Genomic DNA, 22,853 nt, shown 5'->3' with positions numbered 1-22,853 from the left:
TATTTCTCAGCCATTTTTATATCTGTGGACCCTTCTGATTCCTATTTCAATCAGGTGGACCCTCATAGCCATTCAGTATTTTAAAAAAGGCTTACAATACTCCTACACTTAAATATTATTAGGAATTGTATTAAAAAAAACTCTTAAAATATTTTGAGGCGTAGGAGTGGCTATGTGGTAAGTAGCTTGCTTACCAACCACATGGCTCCGGGTTCAGTCCCACTGCGTGGCATCTTGGGCAGGTGTCTTCTACTATTGCCTCGGGCTGACCAAAGCCTTGTGTGAGGCGTAGGAGTGGCTATGTGGTAAGTAGCTGGCTTACCAACCACATGGCTCCGGGTTCAGTCCCACTGCGTGGCATCTTGGGCAGGTGTCTTCTACTATAGCCTCGGGCTGACCAAAGCCTTGTGAGTGGATCTAGTAGACGGAAACTGAAAGAAGCCCGTCGTATATATATATATTTATATATGTATGTGTGTATGTATATGTTTGTGCGTCAGTGTTTGTCCCCCCCCACCCAACTTTGCTTGACAACCGATGCTGGTGTGCTTACATCCCCGTAACCTAGCAGTTCTGGAAAAGTGACTGATAGAATAAGTACTAGGCTTACAAAGAATAAGTCCGGGGGGCGATTTGCTCGACTAAAAGGCAGTGCTCTAGCATGGCCGCAGTCAAATGACCGAAACAGGTAAAAAAGTAAAAGGTAAAGTGTATTGTAGAAGAACAAGCAATTTATTGTACATAAATGTTTCATGGACCCCTAAGGGTTATACGGACCCTGGTCCAGAACCACTAACTTAGTGTGTTTGGCCATAACTGACCAAAGGGGACTGACAAGCATAACTGTCCCTAATTGACCACTGCTGCTAATGCAGTGTTACTCTCATCATTTAACGCATTTTATTTGTGTGTGTGTGTGTGTGTATTTGTGTGTGTGTGTGTGTGTGTGTGTGTGTGTGTATGTGTGTGTTTCTTGGGGTTGGCTTCTGTGGTATTTTCATACTTACATTTCTGTGAAGAATACATTTAGATTATTATCAGTCACTGTCGTCATCGTCATCGTCATCATCATCATCATCATTCTCTGCATAAACAATTACATTTCACACCAGCATCCATCCAACACCACCACCACCACCACAACCACCACCACCACCATCACCACCACCACCACCACCACCACAACCACCACCATCACTACCACCACCACCACAATCAGCACAATAACTATCATCATCATCATCATCATCATTCTCTGCATAGACAATTACATTTCACACCAGCATCCATCCACTACCACCACCACCACCATAATAATCATCATCATCATCATCACCACCACCACCACCACCACAATAATCATCATCATCATCATCATCACCACCACCACCTTTATTGAATCTCACCCACCAAATCTATTTCTGGCTCTGACAATCCAGGGTACAACCTCATAAGTAAATAGTCCTCACCACTGCAACAGTAACCATCATAATCATCATCATCATCATCATCATCATCACCAGAATCATCATCATCATCATTGACAGTCTTCTCGTCCTCATGCTTGATTCTATGTATTTTATGGTTTTTTCCTTTTGTTTTTAAATTGTTTTTTTTTCTGTAATTCTTCCGGGGGGTGGGGGAGAGGCGCTTTTAAAACACAGGATATATTTTCATATGCAAGTAATCCTTGTCATCATTATCAACATCATCATCATTGCAAACACCGACGCCACTATTGCCACGACCACCACCACCATTGACACCGATAATACTACCGCCAACACCAACACCACCACCACCATCGTCGTCGCTATCTTCGTGATAATTATTACCGTAATAATTATTTGCGGTTAGCGAGTAACGAGCCGGTGAGGGTGACGATGATTTGGACATGGACACAATATGAGGCTGAGAAAAAAAAAGAAAAAGAAAAAAACAGGAGGAAAAAAGAAAATGAAAGCAAATAAATATAATAAACAAAAAAACATAAATAACAGAAATAAAAACTTAAATGGAAAGCATAAAAATAAACAAAATACAATAAAGGCGTAAAAATAAATATAAATATACAAACACATTCATATATGTGTATACATAAATGTATGTATACATGCGTGGCTGTGTGGTTAGAAGTTTGCTTCCCAACTACATGGTTCCAGGTTCAGTCCCATTGTGTGGCACCTTGGGCAAGTGTTTTCTACTATAGCTTCGGGCCAACCAAAGCCTTGTGAGTGGATTTGGTAGATGGAAACTGAAAGAAGCCTGGATATATATATATAAATGATAATTATAACATACATACATATAGCATATTATAGAATAATATACTATATATATGTATGTTATTATATTTATCATTTTAATAAATAAATAAGTTAACATATTTAATGTCCTAAAGTTGATGAACCAACTATTGTGCTTCTCCATTTTCTCTTATTTGCAATATAAATTAATGGTAAAATATCTCTTTACCTTCACCCATTTAATACACTAGGTAAGTTAATTGCAATGCAATAAAATACACTTGTGTATTAATAATTGGGCATTATACCTACAGTATATTGGATAGATATTATCCCTTAGTGGGTTGGACTCCACAACCCCTAACTTTCTTGGAGTTATATATATGTGTGTGTGAAGGCACATGGCTTAGTGGTTAGGGCATTTGACTCATGATTGTAAGGTTGTGAGTTCAATTCCCGGTGAAGCACTGTGTCCTTGAGCAAGACACTTTATTTCACGTTGCTCCAGTCCACTCAGCTGGCAAAAATGAGTTGTACCTTAATTTCAAAGGGCCAGCTTTGTCACACTCTGTGTCATGCTGAATCTCCCTAGGAACTATGTTAAGGGTACACGTGTCTGTGGATTGCTCAGCCCCTTGCACGTTAATTTCACGAGCAAGCTATTCTATTCTGTTGATCATATTAGCTGGGACCCTCGTTGTAACTGATGGAGTGCTCCATATGTGTGTGTGTGTGCTTGTGTGTATGTCTGTTTTCATCCCACCCGCCATCGTTTGACAACTAATGCTGGTGTGTTTATGTCCCCATACCTTAGCGGTTTGGCAAGAGAGACCGATAGAATAAGTACTAGGCTTACAAAGAATAAGTCCTGGGGTCGATTTCTTCAACTAGAAAAGCCTTTAAGGTGGTGCTCCAGCATGGCTACAGTCAGATGACAGAAACAAGTAAAAGAATAAAAGGGTTTGAATGACACTTCAGCTTTTGTTAAAGCATGTCCATTGGAGGTCACTCTGATATAAAACCAGATATGCCAGGTATGGCACTGGACATTTTGGGGAATCTTCTGCTTACACATGACATCATGGTGGCACACTCACATCTCTGAGTCTGTCACCTATTTTGATACTGGATTTCTTGCCTCAGTTTGTCTCTGGATCATATCAATAGGGTGGAGAGGATGCAAAGAATGGGTTGCCAAAGGTATCACTGCATGGCACCTTGGGCACATGAGTTGACCAAATCCAGACAAATGAAATTTGGTAAATAGAAATTTTTGTGGCACCTCTAAGGTTATAAATATGTAAATATTTAGCTAGATGTGCGTGTATGTGTATGAGTGTGTATGAGCGCGTGTATATAGCATTGTCCTGCATTTGAGAATTTAAAATCACTTCTTTAACTTTCTAAGACATCTCAGCACTTCTAAAGCAAGCTTCGTTTGTTTGTTTACATTCATCGTAATTTGAATTTAACAAATGATAGTGTCTCATAAAGTGAGATTTCTATATATCTTAAATTTACGGAAGAATTTGTGGTGTGGGCAGTTTAGCTTAATTGGTTCAGAGCACTGCAACACGTAATCATGGAGGTGTGAGTTCGAGTCTCATAGCTGGCCGCCAACACTTTTTTATGCAAAATATGGGTAGCTTATCCTGTCCAGGCTATATTGTTAGCATTATCCTGCGTTTGAGAATTTAAAATCACTTCTTTAACTTTCTAAGACATCTCAACGCTTCTATAGCAAACTTCATTTGTTTGTTTACGTTCATTGTACTTTGAATATATATATATATATATATATATATATATATATATATATATATATATACATATATACATACACACACACACACACACACATGCATACATATATATACATATTCATACACACATGCGAGTAAGCACATAAATGCAAAACAAGGTGGAAAAAATAGTACTCAAATACCAAAGGTAGAGTAATATGCTTTTATACTAAAGCTGCAAAAACATCATAAAACTGTTACTCAGAGTTTTACGTTTCTGTTTCTTAGACAGTTCTAATCAAGGTGGGAATAAAATTGCAATGATATATGTGATAATTGATTTGGTATAATCCAATTTGGTGAATAAGCATTTGGATTTCATTGGATAACTTATTTTCAAAACCTAAACAGTGTTGTATTTGCTAACAGTTGGGTGGGTTGGAGGTGTATAAATTGAACATGCATTACCCCCTTCTTCACTCAAGGTTTTTTTTGTTGATATATAATATAATATAATATATTTATATTTTACTGTTCAATTTATACACCCCCAACCTGCCCAACCATTAGAAAATATAACACCGTTTATATTTTGAAAATGAGAAACCCAATCAAGACTACTGAATGTAGTTTGTCTGTCGATGCAACGAAGACCATCTAGTCATCCTGGGGTGGGGGTTGGCCTGTTTTGTGAGTCTGCAGATGGCTAGTGAGGCCAATCTGCGCCCGAAAAAGTCTTTGACAGTGTGGACAGGGAATGGTAGCGCCTGCTACAGGGTTGTTAGCTCTGTTCTTCCTGGCTTGTCTTCGGTCTTCTGCAGCAGCGATCCTATTGGTCTCGCATGTGTTGGCACCCTTGTGGACAGCTGATCGCTACCCTTCTCTTTCTAGAGCAGACTGCTCCCAAGTGTCATGGTCGATGTTGAAGGCTTTCAGCGTGTCTTTAAAGTGCTTCTTGTGGCCGCCTTGTGAGTGCTTTCCCTTTTGTAGCTCGCTAAAGAGCAATTATCATCATCATCACCATCATCGTTTAACGTCCGCTTTCCATGCTAGCATGGGTTGGACGGTTCAACTGGGGTCTGGGAAGCCCGAAGGCTGCACCAGGCCAGTCAGATCTGGCAGTGTTTCTACAGCTGGATGCCCTTCCTAACGCCAAGCACTCCGTGAGTGTAGTGGGTGCTTTTTATGTGCCACCGACACAGGTGCCAGACGAGGCTGGCGAATGGCCACGCTCGGATGGTGTTTTTTATGTGCCACCGACACAGGTGCCAGACGAGGCTGGCAAACGGCCACGCTCGGATGGTGTTTTTTATGTGCCACCAACACAATCTTCTTGGTAATCAATCGTCTGATATGCGAGCTATGTGCCCTGCCCAGTGAAGCTGAGACTGCATCAAGACTGGGCAGGTTAGCACGGATTAGTACCTCGGTGTCGGGGATCCTGTCCTGCCACTTTATGCCAAGAAGTTTTCTGAGGCATATTGTATGAAAGTGGTTCAGCTTCCTGGCATGACGCTGGTAGACCGTCCAGGACTCACAGCCATAAAGCAGTGTTGTGAGAACAACAGCCCGGTACACCTTGATCTTTGTCATAATTTAACACACTCACAAGTAAAATTTCCACTTATTTCTTATTTTTATTTTCCGAAAATTTTCATTGAGTCTTGCAACCTTTTCAGTAGTATTTGCCATCATGATAAAGACTATTGAAAAGGTTGCAAGACACAATGAAAATTTTCGGAAAATAAAAATAAGAAATGAGTGGAAATTTTACTGGTGAGTGTGTTAAATTATAAGGCACAAAAAGAAAATGACCCTCCCCAGACATAACCCAATCAAATTCAAATGCTTATTCATCAAATTAGATTATATCAAATCATATATTACATGTACCAATTTTATTCCAGTCTTGATCAGAACTGTCTGATGAACAAAAATGTGAAACTCGGAGTAATTTTGTGATGTTTCTGCAGCTTTAATAAAAAAAGTATACACACACACACACACACTGTATACTTGAGGGTGGAATTGGTTGGCCATTAGGCAAAAATACATTATTGTTATGTTCCTTTATACTAAGTGTGAATTTTGCCTTTCAACTTTTGATGGACATGTTGAAATAGAGAGCTACAGAATTGGAATTGATACAATTCACATCAGAAACCCTGTACAGAAGTTGCTGAAGCCACTAAGAGATTAGAAAAATCATCTTCATCATCATTGTTTAACATCCATGTTCGATGTTAGCATGGGTCAGATATTTTGACAAGATCTTATTTCTTTATTGCCCACAAGGGGCTAAACATAGAGGGGACAAACAAAGACAGACAGGGATTAAGTCGATTACATCGACCTCAGTGTGTAACTGGTACTTAATTTATCGACCCCGAAAGGAGGAAAGGCAAAATCAACCTAGGCGGAATTTGAACTCAGAATGTAACGGCAGGCAAAATACCACTAAGCATTTCACTGGCGTGCTAACGATTCTGCCAGCTCACTGCCTTTTGACAAGATCTGACAGGTTGGAAAACTGCATCATGCAACCTTGTCAGCCTTGATATGGCTTCTACAACTGGATGCCTTTCCTAACCCAACCACCTTACAGTGTGTACTGGATGCTTTTTTTCCCTGGCACCAGCACTAGTGAAGTTGCCATGCAGCAGTTTGCAAGACTAAGATGTCCTGAGTGTCACTACAACAGAGAGGGAGGTAGCTTTATGCTAGATGTAGGGGGTGGGGGTTAATATATGAGACATGGAGCTAAAACAGAATAGATAGACATCGGTCTCAAATTTTGGCACAAGGCACAATTTCGGCAGAAGAAGCAGGTCAATGACAGTGGTCCCAGTGTTCATGATCGTTATCATCATAATCATCATCATCATTTAATGTCCATTGACCATGCTGGTATGGGTTGGATGGCTTGACCAGAGCTGGCAAGTCAGGGAGCTGCACTGAACTCCAGTCAGATTTGGCATGGTTTCTACAGCTGATGCCCTTTCTAATGCCAACCACTTTACAGAGTGTTCTGGGTGCTTTTATGTGGCACCGCACAGGCATTTTTATGTGACATCGCGTGGGCACTTTTATGTGACACTGTATGGGAGCTTTTACATGGCTCCAATGTGACCCACAGAGGCACTTTCATATGGTACCACATGGGCGCTTTTAAGTGGTGTCACATGGGCACTTTTACATGGCACTACATAGCCACTTTTATATGGCACTGCATGAGCTCTTTTACATGGCACTGCATGGGTGCTTTTACATGGCACACCAAACAGGCACTGCATGGGCAATTTTACATGGCATCGCATGAGCACTTTTACATGGCACCACATGGGCGATTTTACGCGGCACTGCATGAGCACTTTTACATGGCACCACATGGGCGATTTTACATGGAACAGCATGAGCGATTTTACGTGGCACTGCATGAGCACTTTTACATGGCACCACATGGGTGCTTTTACATTGCACTGAGTGAGCGATTTTACATGGCACTGCATGATCACTTTTACATGGCACTGTATGGGCGATTTTACATGGCTTTGCATGGATGCTTTTATGTGGCACTGCATGAGCACTTTTACATGGCACTGCATGGGCACTTTTACATGGCACTGCATGGGCGATTTTGTGTGGGACTGCATGAGCACTTTTACATGGCACTACATGGGTGCTTTTACGTGGCACTGCATGAGCACTTTTATGTGACACAATCACAAGTGCTTATGCCACCAGCAGGATTGGTCTTAACACTTCAGCTGCAGGGTATAGGTTTTCTTGAGTATGACCAGGTATCTCGGTCCTTTATCAGACTGGAAAGGATGAAAGGCAAAGTGGACCTTGGCGGAATTTGAACTCAGAACATACAGGTGAACAACATTTTATCTGACATGCTAAAGCTTCTGCCAGCTTGCCGCCTTTATATAGCTATACAGATTATAGAAGAGAGGGTAGGAGTGGCCAGGAAGGAGTTGGGAAGAGATAAAAAAAATTATTAAATTATATTTGACCCAAGTATTTTACTTGTTACTCTTACTTTATTAACTGCCCAAGGATGCAGAGGAAAGGCAAAATTGATTAGAATGGGATTTAAGAGGTCCACCACCTGTTTATATATATAAGTGGATGCCACCAAACATCACAAGGTATTCTGCTGAATGCTCAACCAAATGAAGGGGGGGAGTTTTTTCCACACAGTTTTCATTTACAAATTTTGAAAACAAAATGCATAATAAAATATAAGGTAACATATAAACATATAAAAACAACATATACAAGATGCAAAAAAGAAAAATACAGAATACATATAAACACAAGAAAAAATAAAGTAAAAAATATAATACATACAGACAAAAAAAAATTATATAAGTACCATCTTCATACCATGAAGTGAATAATTTTGGAATTGTTTTTCCTTCTGAGTAAGTACTGATAGCTTTGATCTATCTGAGGTTTATGAATCAATGAAGGAGCCAAGTGAATGAAAACAGTGAGTGAATGGAATGAGTTAATGACTGAGGGAATCAATAAATGAATAAGTCAGTGAAGAGTGAGTCAATAAGGGAAGGAGTCAATGAAAGAGCGAGTCAATGAAGGAATGCATTAATGAAAAAGTTAGTTGGTGAAGAGGTGAGTTAATGGAGTGAGTTGACGAAGGAGTAAATTAATGGAGCAAGTTGATGAAGGAGTGAGTTGATGAAAGTATGACTTAATGAAGGAGTGAATTGATGAAGGAATGAATTAATGGAGTTGACGAAGAAGTGAGTCAATGGAGCGAGATGATGAAGGAGTGAGACAATGAAGGAATGAGTTGTTGAAGGAGTGGAGTGGGTCAATGAAGAAGTGAGTCAATGGAGCGAGTTGATGAAGGAATGAGCAAGATGTTGAAAGAGTAAGTTGATGAAGGAGTGAGTTGATGAAAGTATGACTTAATGAAGGAGTGAACTGATGAAGGAATGAATCAATGGATTGAATTGATGAAGAAGTGAGGCAATGAAGGAATGGAGTGGGTTGATGAAGAAGTGAGTCAATGGAGAGAGTTGCTGAAGGAGTGAGTTGATGAAGGAATGAGTCAATGAAGGAGTGAATTGATGAAGGAATGAGTTAATGGAGTGAGTTGACGAAGAAGTGAGGCAATGAAGGCATGAGTTATTGAAAGAATGGAGTGGGTCAATGGAGCGAGTTGAAGGAATGAGTCAATGAAGGAGAGAATAGACAAATGAATAAGTCAATGAAGAAGTAGGTTACCAGAGAATGAGCTAATGAAGTACTGAATCAATAAAGGAATGGAATTCTTCACTCTACTTTCCCTCCAAGTACCAATACCCTTGCTCTATCTACAGTCATGAATGAAGGAACTGAGCAAATGGAAAACATTGAAGAAATAAACCAAAGTAATCATAAGTCAATTGTAAGGTCTCTGTCCCTCGCTCATTCCCTCTTTCTCTCTCAGCTACACTGTGTTTATATGTATATTCCTGCATGCACGTACATTCATGAATGTATGTGTGTGTGTGTGTCTGTGATTGCCCCATCCATGCCAGGTTGAATGTCCAGTCAGCCGTGCCAAAATTGTTAAGTGTCCAAACAGCTGTACTTAATCATCTCATTCCAATCGAAGAAGTGAGCCAAATAATAAGATACAGAGTTACTCGACATGTTAGCATCAGCAGGCAAATCTCCTTCAAATTTCAGCCTACTTCAGAAAAATAACAAGACAGATAGTTGGAAAGAGAAGGAATAACATGGCCGATTCATGCAATGAATAAAAGATTTTGGAAAAAAAAAAAATGCTGGCTATGGCTAACAGATGGAAAATTGAAACAAGAAATTGAATCTCTGATTATAGCTAGTCAGGAGAAAGCCATTAGAACTAATTTGATAGAGCAAAGATGGATAAAACTAAGCCAGAGAGTAAATGCTGAATCTGTAGAAAAAGTGATGAAAGTATTAACCATCTGACTAGTGTGTGTCATCATCTGATACAAGTTCACCTCCTCCAATACCCCTACCCCTTTCAAATGATTTTGGTCTTGCACGTTATTTGGTGACCCTGTCAGTGCAGGTGCCACTTAGAAAGCATCCAGTCAACATGTATGTATGTGTGTGTGTATGTATGTATGCATGTATGTATGGTGCAGGATTGGCTGTGTGGTAAGTGTCTGTCACGGGTATATTTGTTAAAAGATGGAAACCTGTGGAAAGTAAGTTGGGTGCGATTGGCACCAAGTAAGTGCATTCAAGATGAAAAGTAAAGGTTCTACCCAGGTGGCCGGATGCCTTTAGGGAATACATTGTGAATTGCAATGAACGTAAAATTTAAAAAGATTTTTAAACTATATATATATTGTTTCATGATTCCCCTATCATCCAAAACTGTTTTTTAATCGATTAGCAGCTACTTCACCTTTTTATGTTTGTTTGTCTTTGTTCGTCCCCTCTTTGTAATGCCGTCATGGCAAATTTGATGAAATAATGTAGCTTCCTTACCAACCACATGGTTCTGGATTCAGTCCCACTATGTGGCAGCTTGGGTGAGTGTCTCCTACTATAGCCTCGGTCCACCAAAGCTTTGTGAGTGGATTTGGTAGACAGAAACTGAAAGAAGCCTGTCGTATATATATATATGTATATATATGTATATATATATATACATATATATGCGTGTGTGTGTGTTTGTGTGTCTGTGTTTGTCCCCTACAACATCGCTTGACAACTGACGCTGGTGTGTTTACGTCCCCGTAACTTAGCAGTTCGGCAAAAGAGATCGATAGAATAAGTACTAGGCTTACAAAGAATAAGTCCTGGGGTCGATTTGCTCGACTAAAGGCGGTGCTCCAGCATGGTCGCAGTCAAATGACTGAAACAATTAAAAGAGTAAAAAGAGTATGTATGTGTGTATGTATATGCATATGAATGTATGTACACAGATAAACACACATACTTCATAACATGATCTTTAAGCTACTACTACATTCAAAAATAAACAAACTTCTTTTCAAAAAAAAAAAAAAAAAAAAGGTTTATTACAAAAGGGAAAGAAAATGATGAATTTAAATTTATCTTAAGAAAACTTAGAAATATCCAGTTTGCTCAGGAAAATTTCAATAAGCTTCTTTACAATAGGAAATGTCATGTGTGTGTGTGTTTGTTTGTCTGTCTTTCCACTTATCAATCCGTCCATCCATGCATATCTATCTATCTATCTATCTATCTATCTATCTATCTATCTATCTATCTATCTATCTATATATATATATATATACACACACACACACACACACACATATATATATATATTCATTTATCTCACAAGGAAGATTGCATATGCAGACATTGTTTGTCAAAATTTCCTGTCTGTGGTTTGCTATGAATAAATGTTGTATATAGAAATATAAAGAAATAGAAACTAATATGTATTTTAATCTATTAAATTCAATATTGTTTTTACCTGATTTTGCTTAATTCATTCTTGCATATATATCTATATTTTTATGAAACAAAGCATTGCATATTCTGGCTATAAAACACAATGTCATGCACTAGTAATAACAACTCTCTCTCTCTCTCTTTCTCTGGTCAGCTAACCATGTACCTACCCTGCAACAAGATGCTTGTTTCTGTCTCTCTGTCTCACAATAACATTTCATCATCTGATACAAGTTCACCTTCTCCAATACCCCTACCCCTTTCAAATGATTTTGGTCTTGCATGTTATTTGGTGACCCTGTTAGTGCAGGTGCCACTTAGAAAGCATTCAGTCAACACTGTAAAATGGTTGGTGTGGCATTCTTTTGATACGAGTACCGTTTACATTTGACGAAGAAGATCGTCACTTTCTGTAACTTTTTTTTTTTATATAATGAGGGTTAGGATTAGGGTTAGGGGTGGGGGGAAGGGTTTTTTTTTTCAGAAATGTAAATAAACCCACGTGGGTTTATAAGTGACAGCTTGTAACTAGTACTGAATGATTGCAGGTTGGTGTTTGGAAGGGCATCGAATTGACCTAACCAGTGCTTGTGCCATGTAAAAAACACTCAGTCCACTCTGTGGACTGTTTGGTGTTAGGAAGGGCATCCAGCTGTAAAAAACCCTGCAAAAACAGACACAGAAGTCTGGTGCAGGCTCCTACCTGGCCAGCTCTTATCAAACCATCCAATCCATGCCTGCATGGAAGGAGGATTTCAGGCAATGATAATTATGATGATGATTTAAATGGTATTTAAGAAAAAGGCGGCGAGCTGGCAGAATCGTTAGCACGCCGGGCGAAATGCATAGCCGTATTTCGTCTGCTGTTACGTTCTGAGTTCAAATTCTGCCGAAGTCGACTTTGCCTTTCATCCTTTCGGGGTCGATAAATTAAATAGCAGTTAAGCACTGGGGTCGATATAATCAACTTAATCCATTTGTCTGTCCTTGTTTATCCTCTCTGTGTTTAGCCCCTTGTGGGTAGTAAAGAAATAGATGATTTAAATGGTATTTTATTTTATTGACCTGGACAAATGAAAAGCAAAGTCGATTATGGTAAGATTTGAACACTGAATGTAAAGATAAAATAAGTACCAGTCAAACACTGGGGTCAATGTAATCAGTTTGTCCCTGTAGTGTGACACAAGTGAAACAACCATACCTGTCATTGTCAAGAAAACAAATGGTACAGTTCTATATTTAAGAGATGAGGAATTATGTACATTATTTACATTACTAGCAGTATAGCCCGGTGATGCTCGGGTTTGTTTTTTAGTCGCGCTTAAAACGGCAGACTTTGATGTCGAGTTAACAAAGTTCTGACATAGTTTCAATCTTTTTTGAAAAGTAAAAATTTTGCATTATGTAGCTTGTTATTCTCTTTAAGCGAACATTTTTCTGGTTGAAATACACTGAAAAATGGCGAGACAGCAGTCAAAAATCGTAAAAAACAGGGATTTTCATAGAAAAAAAGCACCTTTTTGATGTAAATAATTTTTGGTCTTAACATGGTCTGATTTGAATTTTTTCTTCTACGGAATGAAGAGCAAGCCTTCTTCTATCATACTCTCAATTTTGGTCAACTTGTGCCGCAGGGTCTCGGAGGAGTTAGTGTTAGTTGAAGGTTACCAAACCTGCCACACACACAGACAACTTCAGCTTTATATGTATAGATTTACATTCAACAGATATTTGTCCTCATCGTGTTTGTTGTTATGATGAGGACAAGACGAGGACAAATATCTGTCGAATGTAAATGATGTAAATAATGTAAAACAAATGGTGTTTACAAATGGCATTCCATACTGTATTTGTTTTGTGTTGAGTTAGACATGCGTTTGTCATTCTCCCTGTTAAAAATTCAGAGAACAAGTGACTGGCCCATGGGAAACTAACGATGATGTGTGTAACTAATGATGGTATAGTTCACATGCTGGTGATATAGGGATGGAAGCACTCCGTCGGTTACGACGACGAGGGTTCCGGTTGATCCGAATCAACGGAACAGCCTGCTCGTGAAATTAACGTGTAAGTGGCTGAGCACTCCACAGACACGTGTACCCTTAACGTAGTTCTCGGGGATATTCAGCGTGACACAGAGAGTGACAAGGCCGGCCCCTTGAAATACAGGTACAACAGAAACAGGAAGTAAGAGTGAGAGAAAGTTGTGGTGAAAGAGTACAGCAGGGATCACCACCATCCCCTGCCGGAGCCTAGTGGAGCTTTAGGTGTTTTCGCTCAATAAACACTCACAACGCCCGGTCTGGGAATCGAAACCACGATCCTACGACCGCGAGTCCGCTGCCCTAACCACTGGGCCATTGCGCCTCCACTGGTGATATAGAATACATAAATAAAAATATAAAAGTACATAAGAACTCTTGTTTGTCCTTTGCCTCAGTGTATTTGCGGTCTTGTGCTGGTTATTGGAAATTTCAGTCTGACCCCTAACCATAGGAATTATTATTAAGGTGGCAAGCTGGCAGAATCATTAGCATGCTGGGTGAAATGCTTAGCGGTATTTTGTCTACTGCTACGTTCTGAGTTCAAATTCTGCCGAGGTCGACTCAGCCTTTCATCCTTTTGGGGTCGATTAAACAAGTACCAGTTATGCACTGGGGTTGATATAATTGATTTAATCCGTTTGTCTGTCCTTGTTTGTCCCCTCTGTGTTTAGCCCCTTGTGAGCAATAAAGAAATAAGGAAATAGTAAAACAAGCATACGTGGGGAGATCTGCTATTGGCAAGATGAGAGGGTGTACCAAAGAAAAGTGGCAGTAAAAGGGTCAGTCAGTGAAAATAAAGTGATGAAGGATATTTTTGAAAATGCAGAAATAGGTATTTTGTCTATCTTCACATTCTGAGTTCAAGTTTCCACCGGGGTCAACTTTGCCTTTCATCCTTTCAGGGTTTTATCAACCCTGAAATAAGCACCAGTTGAGCACTGGGGTTGATGTAATTGAATTGCTGGCCTTGTGCCAAATCTGAAAGCATTATTAATATTACCTTTGATTTCACTCAGGTTTGATCTTATTCTTGGCAGGATTTATGTGGGTAGTGGGTTACTATCTGTAACCTTAGAACCCTCCTGATAGTCTTGCCTATCCTTAGGAGGCAAACTTTCTGCAGAAGCTCAACAGGACATTCTATTCTAATCCCCTTCAACCAATTGTCTATATCTTTTCTTACAGTTCCCAGTGCACTAATCATTAGGTACAACCATTACACTTTTCATACTCCAAATTCATGCATTCATCCTTTTGGGGTTGATGGAATAAGTACCAGTTACACACTGGGGTCAATATAATCAACTAGCTCTCTCCCCCAAAATGTCATGCCTTGGGCAAAGTTCAGAGTGCTCCTACCTCTGCTGGTGACAAAGGACTCTCTTGCTCAGAGTAAAGAGTAGACTTTATGACGCATGTGTACGAACTGCCATGCTACAGGTCAGATTGGAGCCTGGTGCAGCCTTCTGCCTCGCCAGTCCTCAGTCAAACCATCCAACCCTTGTCAGCATCGAAAGTGGATGTTAAGCGATGACGATGATTATTATTATTATTATTATTATTATTATTATTATTATTCCACTGAGGTTGACTTGACCTTTCATCCTTTAGGGGTTGATAAATAAAGTACCAATGAAACACTGAGGTGGATGTAATTGACCAGTTCCCTCCCACCAAATTTCAGGCCTTGTGCCTTTAGTAGAAAGAATAATAATAATAATAATAATTACTACTACTACTACTACTACTGAGGATTCATGACCTAGTGGTTAGGGTGTTGCACTTATGATATAGTGATCAGGATTTTAATTCTTAGACTGGGTGGTACATAGTGTTCTTGAGCAAAATAGTTCATCTCACACTGTTCTGTGATCACTTTGACACCTGACATGTCATCATCATCATTGTTCGACCGTGGTCGAGACAATGGAACTTACCATGCTACGCCAGACTTCACGGTCCATCATGGCGAGGGCGCACATTCTCCTACCCTGATGTAATCTCCAGGGATACAGGCATCCAGCAACAGGACGTGACATGTGGCACACTGTGCACCTGTTCAGACAATGTGGATTTGATGGAGAGTGAGCTAATGTGCAACACGAGTGTTTCATACCTATAAACAAATCTAAAAACATAGGCGTAGGAGTGGCTGTGTGGTAAGTAGCTTGCTTGCCAACCACATGGTTCTGGGTTCAGTCCCACTGCGTGGCACCTTGGGCAAGTGTCTTCTACTATAGCCTCAGGCTAACCAAAGCCTTGTGAGTGGATTTGGTAGATGAAAACTGAAAGAAGCCCATCGTATATATGTATATATATGTGTATGTATGTGTGTGTATATGTTTGTGTGTCTGTGTTTGTCCCCCCAACATCAACCAATGGTGGTTTGTTTACGTCCCAGTAACTTAGTGGTTCAGCAAAAGAGACCGATAAGTACTAGACTTACAAAGAATAAGTCCTGGGGTTGATTTGCTTGACTAAAGGCGGTGCTCCAGCGTGGCCACAGTCAAATGACTGAAACAAGTAAAAGAATAAATCATTTATGCAGGATGTTTGGCAAAAGCTGAACAAGCACACGTTGTTTTCTTCGGGACATTGTCTTCAGGCCTGACAAAATGCTTAGTGCATTTCGTCAGACTTGTGTTCTGAGCTCAGATTTCACCGAAACTGAATTTGCCTTTCATCCTCTCAGGATTGATGAAATAAGTATCACTGAATAACTGAGATTGATGTAATTGACTGACCAGTCCACTCAAAAACTGCTGGCTCTATGAAACCATTATTATTATCATTATTATTACTTTTTTTTTTTTTGAGCCCCTTCGGTCAGACACTGACCATGGGTTTGCACCTAGAGAGTTACCCTCTGAGGCACAAGTTTGGGCAAGGTTGTTTTATGGAAGACCAGCAGTCGCCCATGCATACCGGTCTCCCCTCTCCACGTCACCGATGTTGTCCAAGGGAAAGGCAAAGGGGCCGATACAGCTTGGCACCTGTGACGTCGCAACTCATTTCTGCAGCTGAGTGAACTGGAGCAACGTGAAATAAAGTGTCTTGCTCAAGAACACAACACGCAGCCCGGTCCAGGATTCGAGCTCACAACCTCACGATCGTAAGCTCGATGCTCTAACCACTGAGCCACGCGCCTTAAAGAATTATTATTAATGACATAATCACTGGCATGCAGGACAAAATGCTTAGCAGCATTGTGTCCACCTTTACATTCTGAGTTCAAAATCTGTTGAGGCTGACTTTGCTTTCCATCCTTTCAGGGTCAATGAAATAAATACCAGTTATGCACTGGGGTCGATGTAACTGACTTTCTCCTGCCCCTGAATTTCAGGCCACCGTACTGTACCTTAATAGAAAGAACTACTACTACTACTGCTGCTACTCCTACTACTACTACTACTACTACTACTACTACTACTACGTTTTTTGTTGCTATTTTTTTGTTGTTGTAGCAGTAATTTTATTTATATTTTGACTATTAGTCTTGTCAAAATATAAAATCAGTTGACCTTCAAATACTGTGGTTTGCATAACTGGCAGCAAATGTCTGTGTGTGTGTGTGTGTGTGTGTGTGTGTGTGTGTGGTGTGTGTGTGTGTCTGTGTGTGTGTGTGTGTCTGTGTGTGTGTTTGTATCACCATCAGTTTTTAATGCCCTCTTTTCCATGGCTTGCATGAGTCAGACAGAATTTACTGAGGCAGATTTTCTACGGCTGGATACCCATCCTGACAACACTCATCTGTTTTCAAGCAAGGTAGCATTTCCTAATTGTCAGACATGTTTGTGTAAATTATTGGAAACAAATGACAGGGGTGTAACCAGCCCATTTATGCGTACCTTTCCTTCATTGGGCACTAAACTCTGTTTGCGAAGACCTGTTGAGGCAAGTGAAATCGAAATCGAAATCAAATTCGATGACTGGGATCTGTGCTAATGGAGCTCTAAGAGTACCATCCAAGCGTGATCGTTGCCAGAGCAACAAGCTGGCCTCCGTGCTGGTGGCACGTAAAAGACACCATTTGAACATGATCGTTACCTGTGTCACCTTACTGGCACTTGTGCTGGTGGCATGTGAAAAAACATTTGAGCAAGCTCGTTGCCAGTGCCGCTGGACTGGCTCCTGTGCAAGCGGCACATAAAAAGCACCATTTGAGCGTGGCCATTGCCAGTACTGCCTGACTGGCCCTTGTGCACCCACTACACTCTCGGAGTGGTTGGCGTTAGGAAGGGCATCCAGTTGCAGAAACTCTGCCAGATCAGATTGGAGCCTGGTGCAGCCATCTGGTTCGCCAGTTCCCAGTCAAATCGTCCAACCCATGCCAGCATGGAAAGCAGACGTTGAACAATGATGGTGATGATGATGAAATGACATAACTTGTCTGACAGTGATACTTGTTTACAGCTATGATACAATGTCAAGACAAGGAGAATGAAACATGTACATACTCTTTTTTTACTTGTTTCAGTCATTTGACTGCGGCCATGCTGGAGCACCGCCTTTAATCGAGCAACTCGACCCCGGGACTTATTCTTTTGTAAGCCCAGTACTTATTCTATCGGTCTCTTTTGCCGAACTGCTAAGTAACGGGGACATAAACACACCAGCATCGGTTGTCAAGCAATGCTAGGGGACAAACAGACACACAAATGCATATTTATATAAATACATATATACGACGGGCTTCTTTCAGTTTCCGTCTACCAAATCCACTCACAAGGCATTGGTCAGCCCGGGGCTATAGTAGAAGACACTTGCCCAAGATGCCACACAGTGGGACTGAACCTGGAACCATGTGGTTGGTTAGCAAGTTACTTACCACACAGCCAGTCCTGCATCATCAACAACATCATCATCATTATTTAAAGTCTGTTTTCCATGCTGGCATGGGTTGGATGGTTTGACAAGATCCAGTGAGCCAGTGTCAACTTTAATATATATGTATATATTTTATATCATCTAAGTAATAACTTAATAGCATGCTTTCCAAAGCCCCCTCTTTCAGGTATTAGCTACATGGCAACATGGTTCAAGATTACTGCATCAACCACAATTCCCTATTTCATAGAAAAGACTAATCTACAACAGTTTACCTCCTGATGCTCCACCATTGGACTATTTATTTTTATTTTTACTGAAAAGATTTTTTGAAACTATCATGGAGGAAACAAATAAATATGCTCAATGCATAGTTTCTATTTGTGGAAGACCTGATTCACTATGGCAGACAACTGATACAGCAGAAATGCAAGCTTCTTTTTACTATAAACATTATGTTTGGTATCAAGCAGTTTCCTCAACTGTGGAACTACTGGAGTCCTGATATAAGGTATGGTGATCCATATATCTCCAAAATTATGTCCGACTATGGTTAATTCAAATATTGTTTATGTAAAAGACCACAAGTTACCTCTGCCATGAAATGACTATGGCCATTTGAAATTTTGAGTTGACATCACATCTCAGTTATGTTAGGGCTTTTCTCCCAGAAAACACAGAGCTAGGAGAAAGGCAAAATTAACTGAGGTGGGTGTCAACAGAAAAAATATTGACTTCTATAAAGTGGAAAAAATAAATGGAAGGAAAAAAGTTTGCAGACTGTGTTCGCTGCAAAAAAAACCTCAAAAAACTGTGAAAGGATATCAGGTCAAGACCTCATATATGTTTTCATTTTACAAAGTGCTCTTGTGTAAAGGGTGCTTTGGACAGTTTCATGATAGAAATATGGCATAATTATATTTTGTTTGATAGTAATACTATTATATATTCCTTTCATTTTATTACAAACTAGCATTATGACCTGGCAACACCTGGTCATAGTGCTAGTGCATGCATATACAGCTGCGGGCATGCTCACATACATGCGAGTACTGTCCAAATCTCCGACTAATCACATACAGCTAGCTGGCATTCAATTGGCGTATCAAATTTCAGGCATTTTGATTGGGTTTTGGAAAGAAAATTCACAAAAAAGTCACTTCTATTGATTTTTTAATGGCTTTGTTGGGTGACTGGGGAAATGTAAAGATGTGCATGACCACCCTTGGACGGTTTTGAATGACCATAGAAAGTGCAAGCCCTCTAACTGAAAAATTGTGTATTTGTATAAAGGACACACACACAGACATTTTGCCGTTTATATATATGTGAAAGTGAGAAATACATATTAAGTTTCAATATGTTGCACACCTGTATTCATCTTTGTCACACCTATTAATGAGCTTTTTATTAGATGCATTCTGTTATATAAATGTATTTATCAAATTGTATAAGAGTACATAGCCAATGGTATATTGACTAGTAAAAGAGTTTTTTACTTTATTTTCAATGAAAATGTTTGAATGAAATATAGAGAAAGAAAAAATCTTGTACCGATTATACCTGTATTTTAATTAATTCAAATTAATGTACCTCATTTTGAAAAGTGGCAAAATTGTTGGTGCTTGACATCTGTGTTAGTTTCAATAATAAATCAAACAGGTAAGATGCATTAAGAATTTCAATTTTAGTGTTTATCCATAATGTTATTGCTTTTACACCTGTTAATTAAATTTACAAGCCCATAAAAATTCAAATTTAATCAGAAAGATCAACTAAAATTATATAACTATAAACCACTGGTATATAAGCATCCACTGACAAAATTTACAATCTGTATGTAAAACGTTTACCGAGTTACAAGTAAATATTGTGGACACCCCTCTTGAACCTGAATAAGTCAAAATAATGTGAACAAATAAGCATTACATTTGACAGATTAATCTGAGCACTAAAGGGTTAATCTGCTCAATATTTGGAAAAGATGTAGGTACAAAGAGAAATTTCATATCGTGTACGTACTGCAAGCTATAGATACATAAGAGGTGCAGTGGAATCACAGAAAGGTTAACAAGAATGTAGTCTTTGTTATGGTAGACCTGCAGGATCTACAAACTCTAAGAACACGTGGGAAATAGATTTCCTCAAATGAATTCTCTCGAAAAACGCCGACGCCGTGGTGATCTCATTCTCGCTCACAACATCATAAGCGGAAAGTGTAACCTCTCGAAAGAGCTGTTCTTCACTCCTGCTCCAGAGCGTAGGCTGCGGAGTCACTCCGAAAAGCTCTATCTACGACAATTTCATCTCAATCGAAGGAGAGGGGCTTTCTCCGTCCGTCTGGGTTGCGGATCTGTGGAATAAGCTGCCGGACGAGATAGTGAAGATGCCGACGACCGCTCGGTTCAAAGTCTCTCTTGACCAGAAATGGCCTGAACTCTTTGTATGACCACCATCTCTGTACATAACTCCCTGTCCCCCTACATGGCCTTGCTTTTGCTTTTTGAGCCAATAAAAATTGAATTGAATTGAATAGTAGGATCCTTAGAGGTAGTATACAGTTTCTGTTACTTAGGTAACCTAAATAACAGTAGAGGAGGATGATCTGAAAGCATAGTTGCTAGAAAAAGAGCTGGCTTGGGTAAGATCAGAGAGCTATTACCTTTGTTGGTAAAGAGTGAAAGGCAGATTATATGATGTTTGTGTCAAATGCAGATTGCATGATGCGAATGAATGATGCTTGTGTACATGGTAGTGAAACATGGGAAGTGAATATAGAAGGCATGCAAAAACTTGAAAAAAATAAAGCTAGCATGCTTTGCTGTATGTGCAATGCCAGTGTGAATGTATGACAGCGTGTTGAGAGAAAAGCTGGGTATATATAAGAGGACTATATGTATTGTGCGAGTGAGAACACTGCACAGGTATGATCACGTGATGTGTATGGATAAGATCAGAGAGCTATTACTATATGTATTGTGCAAGTGAGAACACTGCACAGGTATGATCATGTGATGTGTATGGGTAAGATCAGAGAGCTATTACCTTTGTTGGTAAAGAGTGAAAGGCAGATTATATGATGTTTGTGTCAAATGCAGATTGCATGATGCGAATGAATGATGCTTGTGTACATGGTAGTGAAACATGGGAAGTGAATATAGAAGGCATGCAAAAACTTGAAAAAAATAAAGCTAGCATGCTTTGCGGTATGTGCAATGCCAGTGTGAATGTATGACAGCGTGTTGAGAGAAAAGCTGGGTATATATAAGAGGACTATATGTATTGTGCAAGTGAGAACACTGCACAGGTATGATCATGTGATGTGTATGGGTAAGATCAGAGAGCTATTACCTTTGTTGGTAAAGAGTGAAAGACAGATTATATGATGTTTGTGTCAAATGCAGATTGCATGATGCGAATGAATGATGCTTGTGTACATGGTAGTGAAACATGGGAAGTGAATATAGAAGGCATGCAAAAACTTGAAAAAAATAAAGCTAGCATGCTTTGCTGTATGTGCAATGCCAGTGTGAATGTATGACAGCGTGTTGAGAGAAAAGCTGGGTATATATAAGAGGACTATACGTATTGTGCAAGTGAGAACGCTGCACAGGTATGATCGAGTGATGTGTCTGGATGAGAACAGCTGCATGACAAGTATCAGTCACTAAATCCGGATGGAACATGTGGAAGAAAAAAACCCAGGAAGATGTGGGGCGAAGTGGTGAAAACTGATCCTCAGATGTTGGATGACAGAGATGACCGGCAATTTGCTGTGCTTGAGAAGACCTGTCCATCTAAATAAAACTAAGGTCCTATGTCATTTATGTCTCTGCCCCTGATAAATCTCCCCCTCCCCCACAACACATCTTCCTAACACCCTTCCCTCCATCTGTGTTCACTCATTATACTCTCTCTGTCCTTCATTCACTTTCCTTTCTCACTCTGACGAACTTACCTGCCCACTCAATGTTTTCAGTTCTCTGTACCAGTTCAGGTATACACATTTCCCCTTGTAACCTGAGAATATGCCCTAACACATCATCTTCACCATCTTCTATCTCTCTTCTCCCTCTCATCAAGGGCAGCCATGTATCACCACTACAGCAAGATACCTGTTTCTGTCCCTCAGTCATTCACTAATCTCTCATCACCTGGCACAAGCTACTTCCCTCAATACTACTCTCTACCCCCGCTCAGTTGAGGGGTCTTGTCTTGCAAGTAACTGGCTGACCTGACTAGAGCTGGTGCCACAAAGTGAAAAAAAAAAAGCACCCAGTACACTCTGTAAAGTGGCTGGTGTTGGTAAGGGCACCCAAACATAGAAGCCATGCCAAGACAGCCTACAGAGCTTGGTGCAGTCTTCTGGCTTGCTAGCCCTTGTCAAACCATACAACCCTCCCCAATATGGAAAGCAGACATTAAATGCCAATGATGATGATGATGATGATGATGATGTGTGCATATGTGTAAAGTGTTATTTGAAGGAGATGTTGCTGCTGTTTCTAGCAGGCCCAGTGACCATGTAGAATCTCTCTCTCTCTGCCAGGCGGCGA

The 22,853-nt window shown here is 40.0% G+C and overlaps 1 protein-coding gene across 2 annotated transcripts in view; it reads right to left on the bottom strand.

The window, feature by feature from the left end:
• The window catches only part of LOC115217591, a 140,622-nt gene that overhangs the window by 58,507 nt on the left and 59,262 nt on the right, over positions 1–22,853 (bottom strand). Inside the window, exon 4 of one of the 2 annotated variants that reach the window (XM_029787342.2) lies at positions 896–1,911. The exons of the other annotated variant lie outside the window; for it this stretch is intronic. Within the exon in view, the coding sequence (XP_029643202.2) occupies positions 1,654–1,911 (258 nt within the window). The 3' untranslated portion in view covers positions 896–1,653. Of the gene's footprint in view, positions 1–895; positions 1,912–22,853 lie in introns of those variants that run through there. 2 annotated transcript variants of the gene reach the window in all.

Source organism: Octopus sinensis, linkage group LG11 (genome assembly GCF_006345805.1).
Source record: "Octopus sinensis linkage group LG11, ASM634580v1, whole genome shotgun sequence".
Lineage (NCBI taxonomy): Eukaryota > Metazoa > Mollusca > Cephalopoda > Octopoda > Octopodidae > Octopus > Octopus sinensis.
This window is presented reverse-complemented; position numbering and strand designations above follow the sequence as displayed.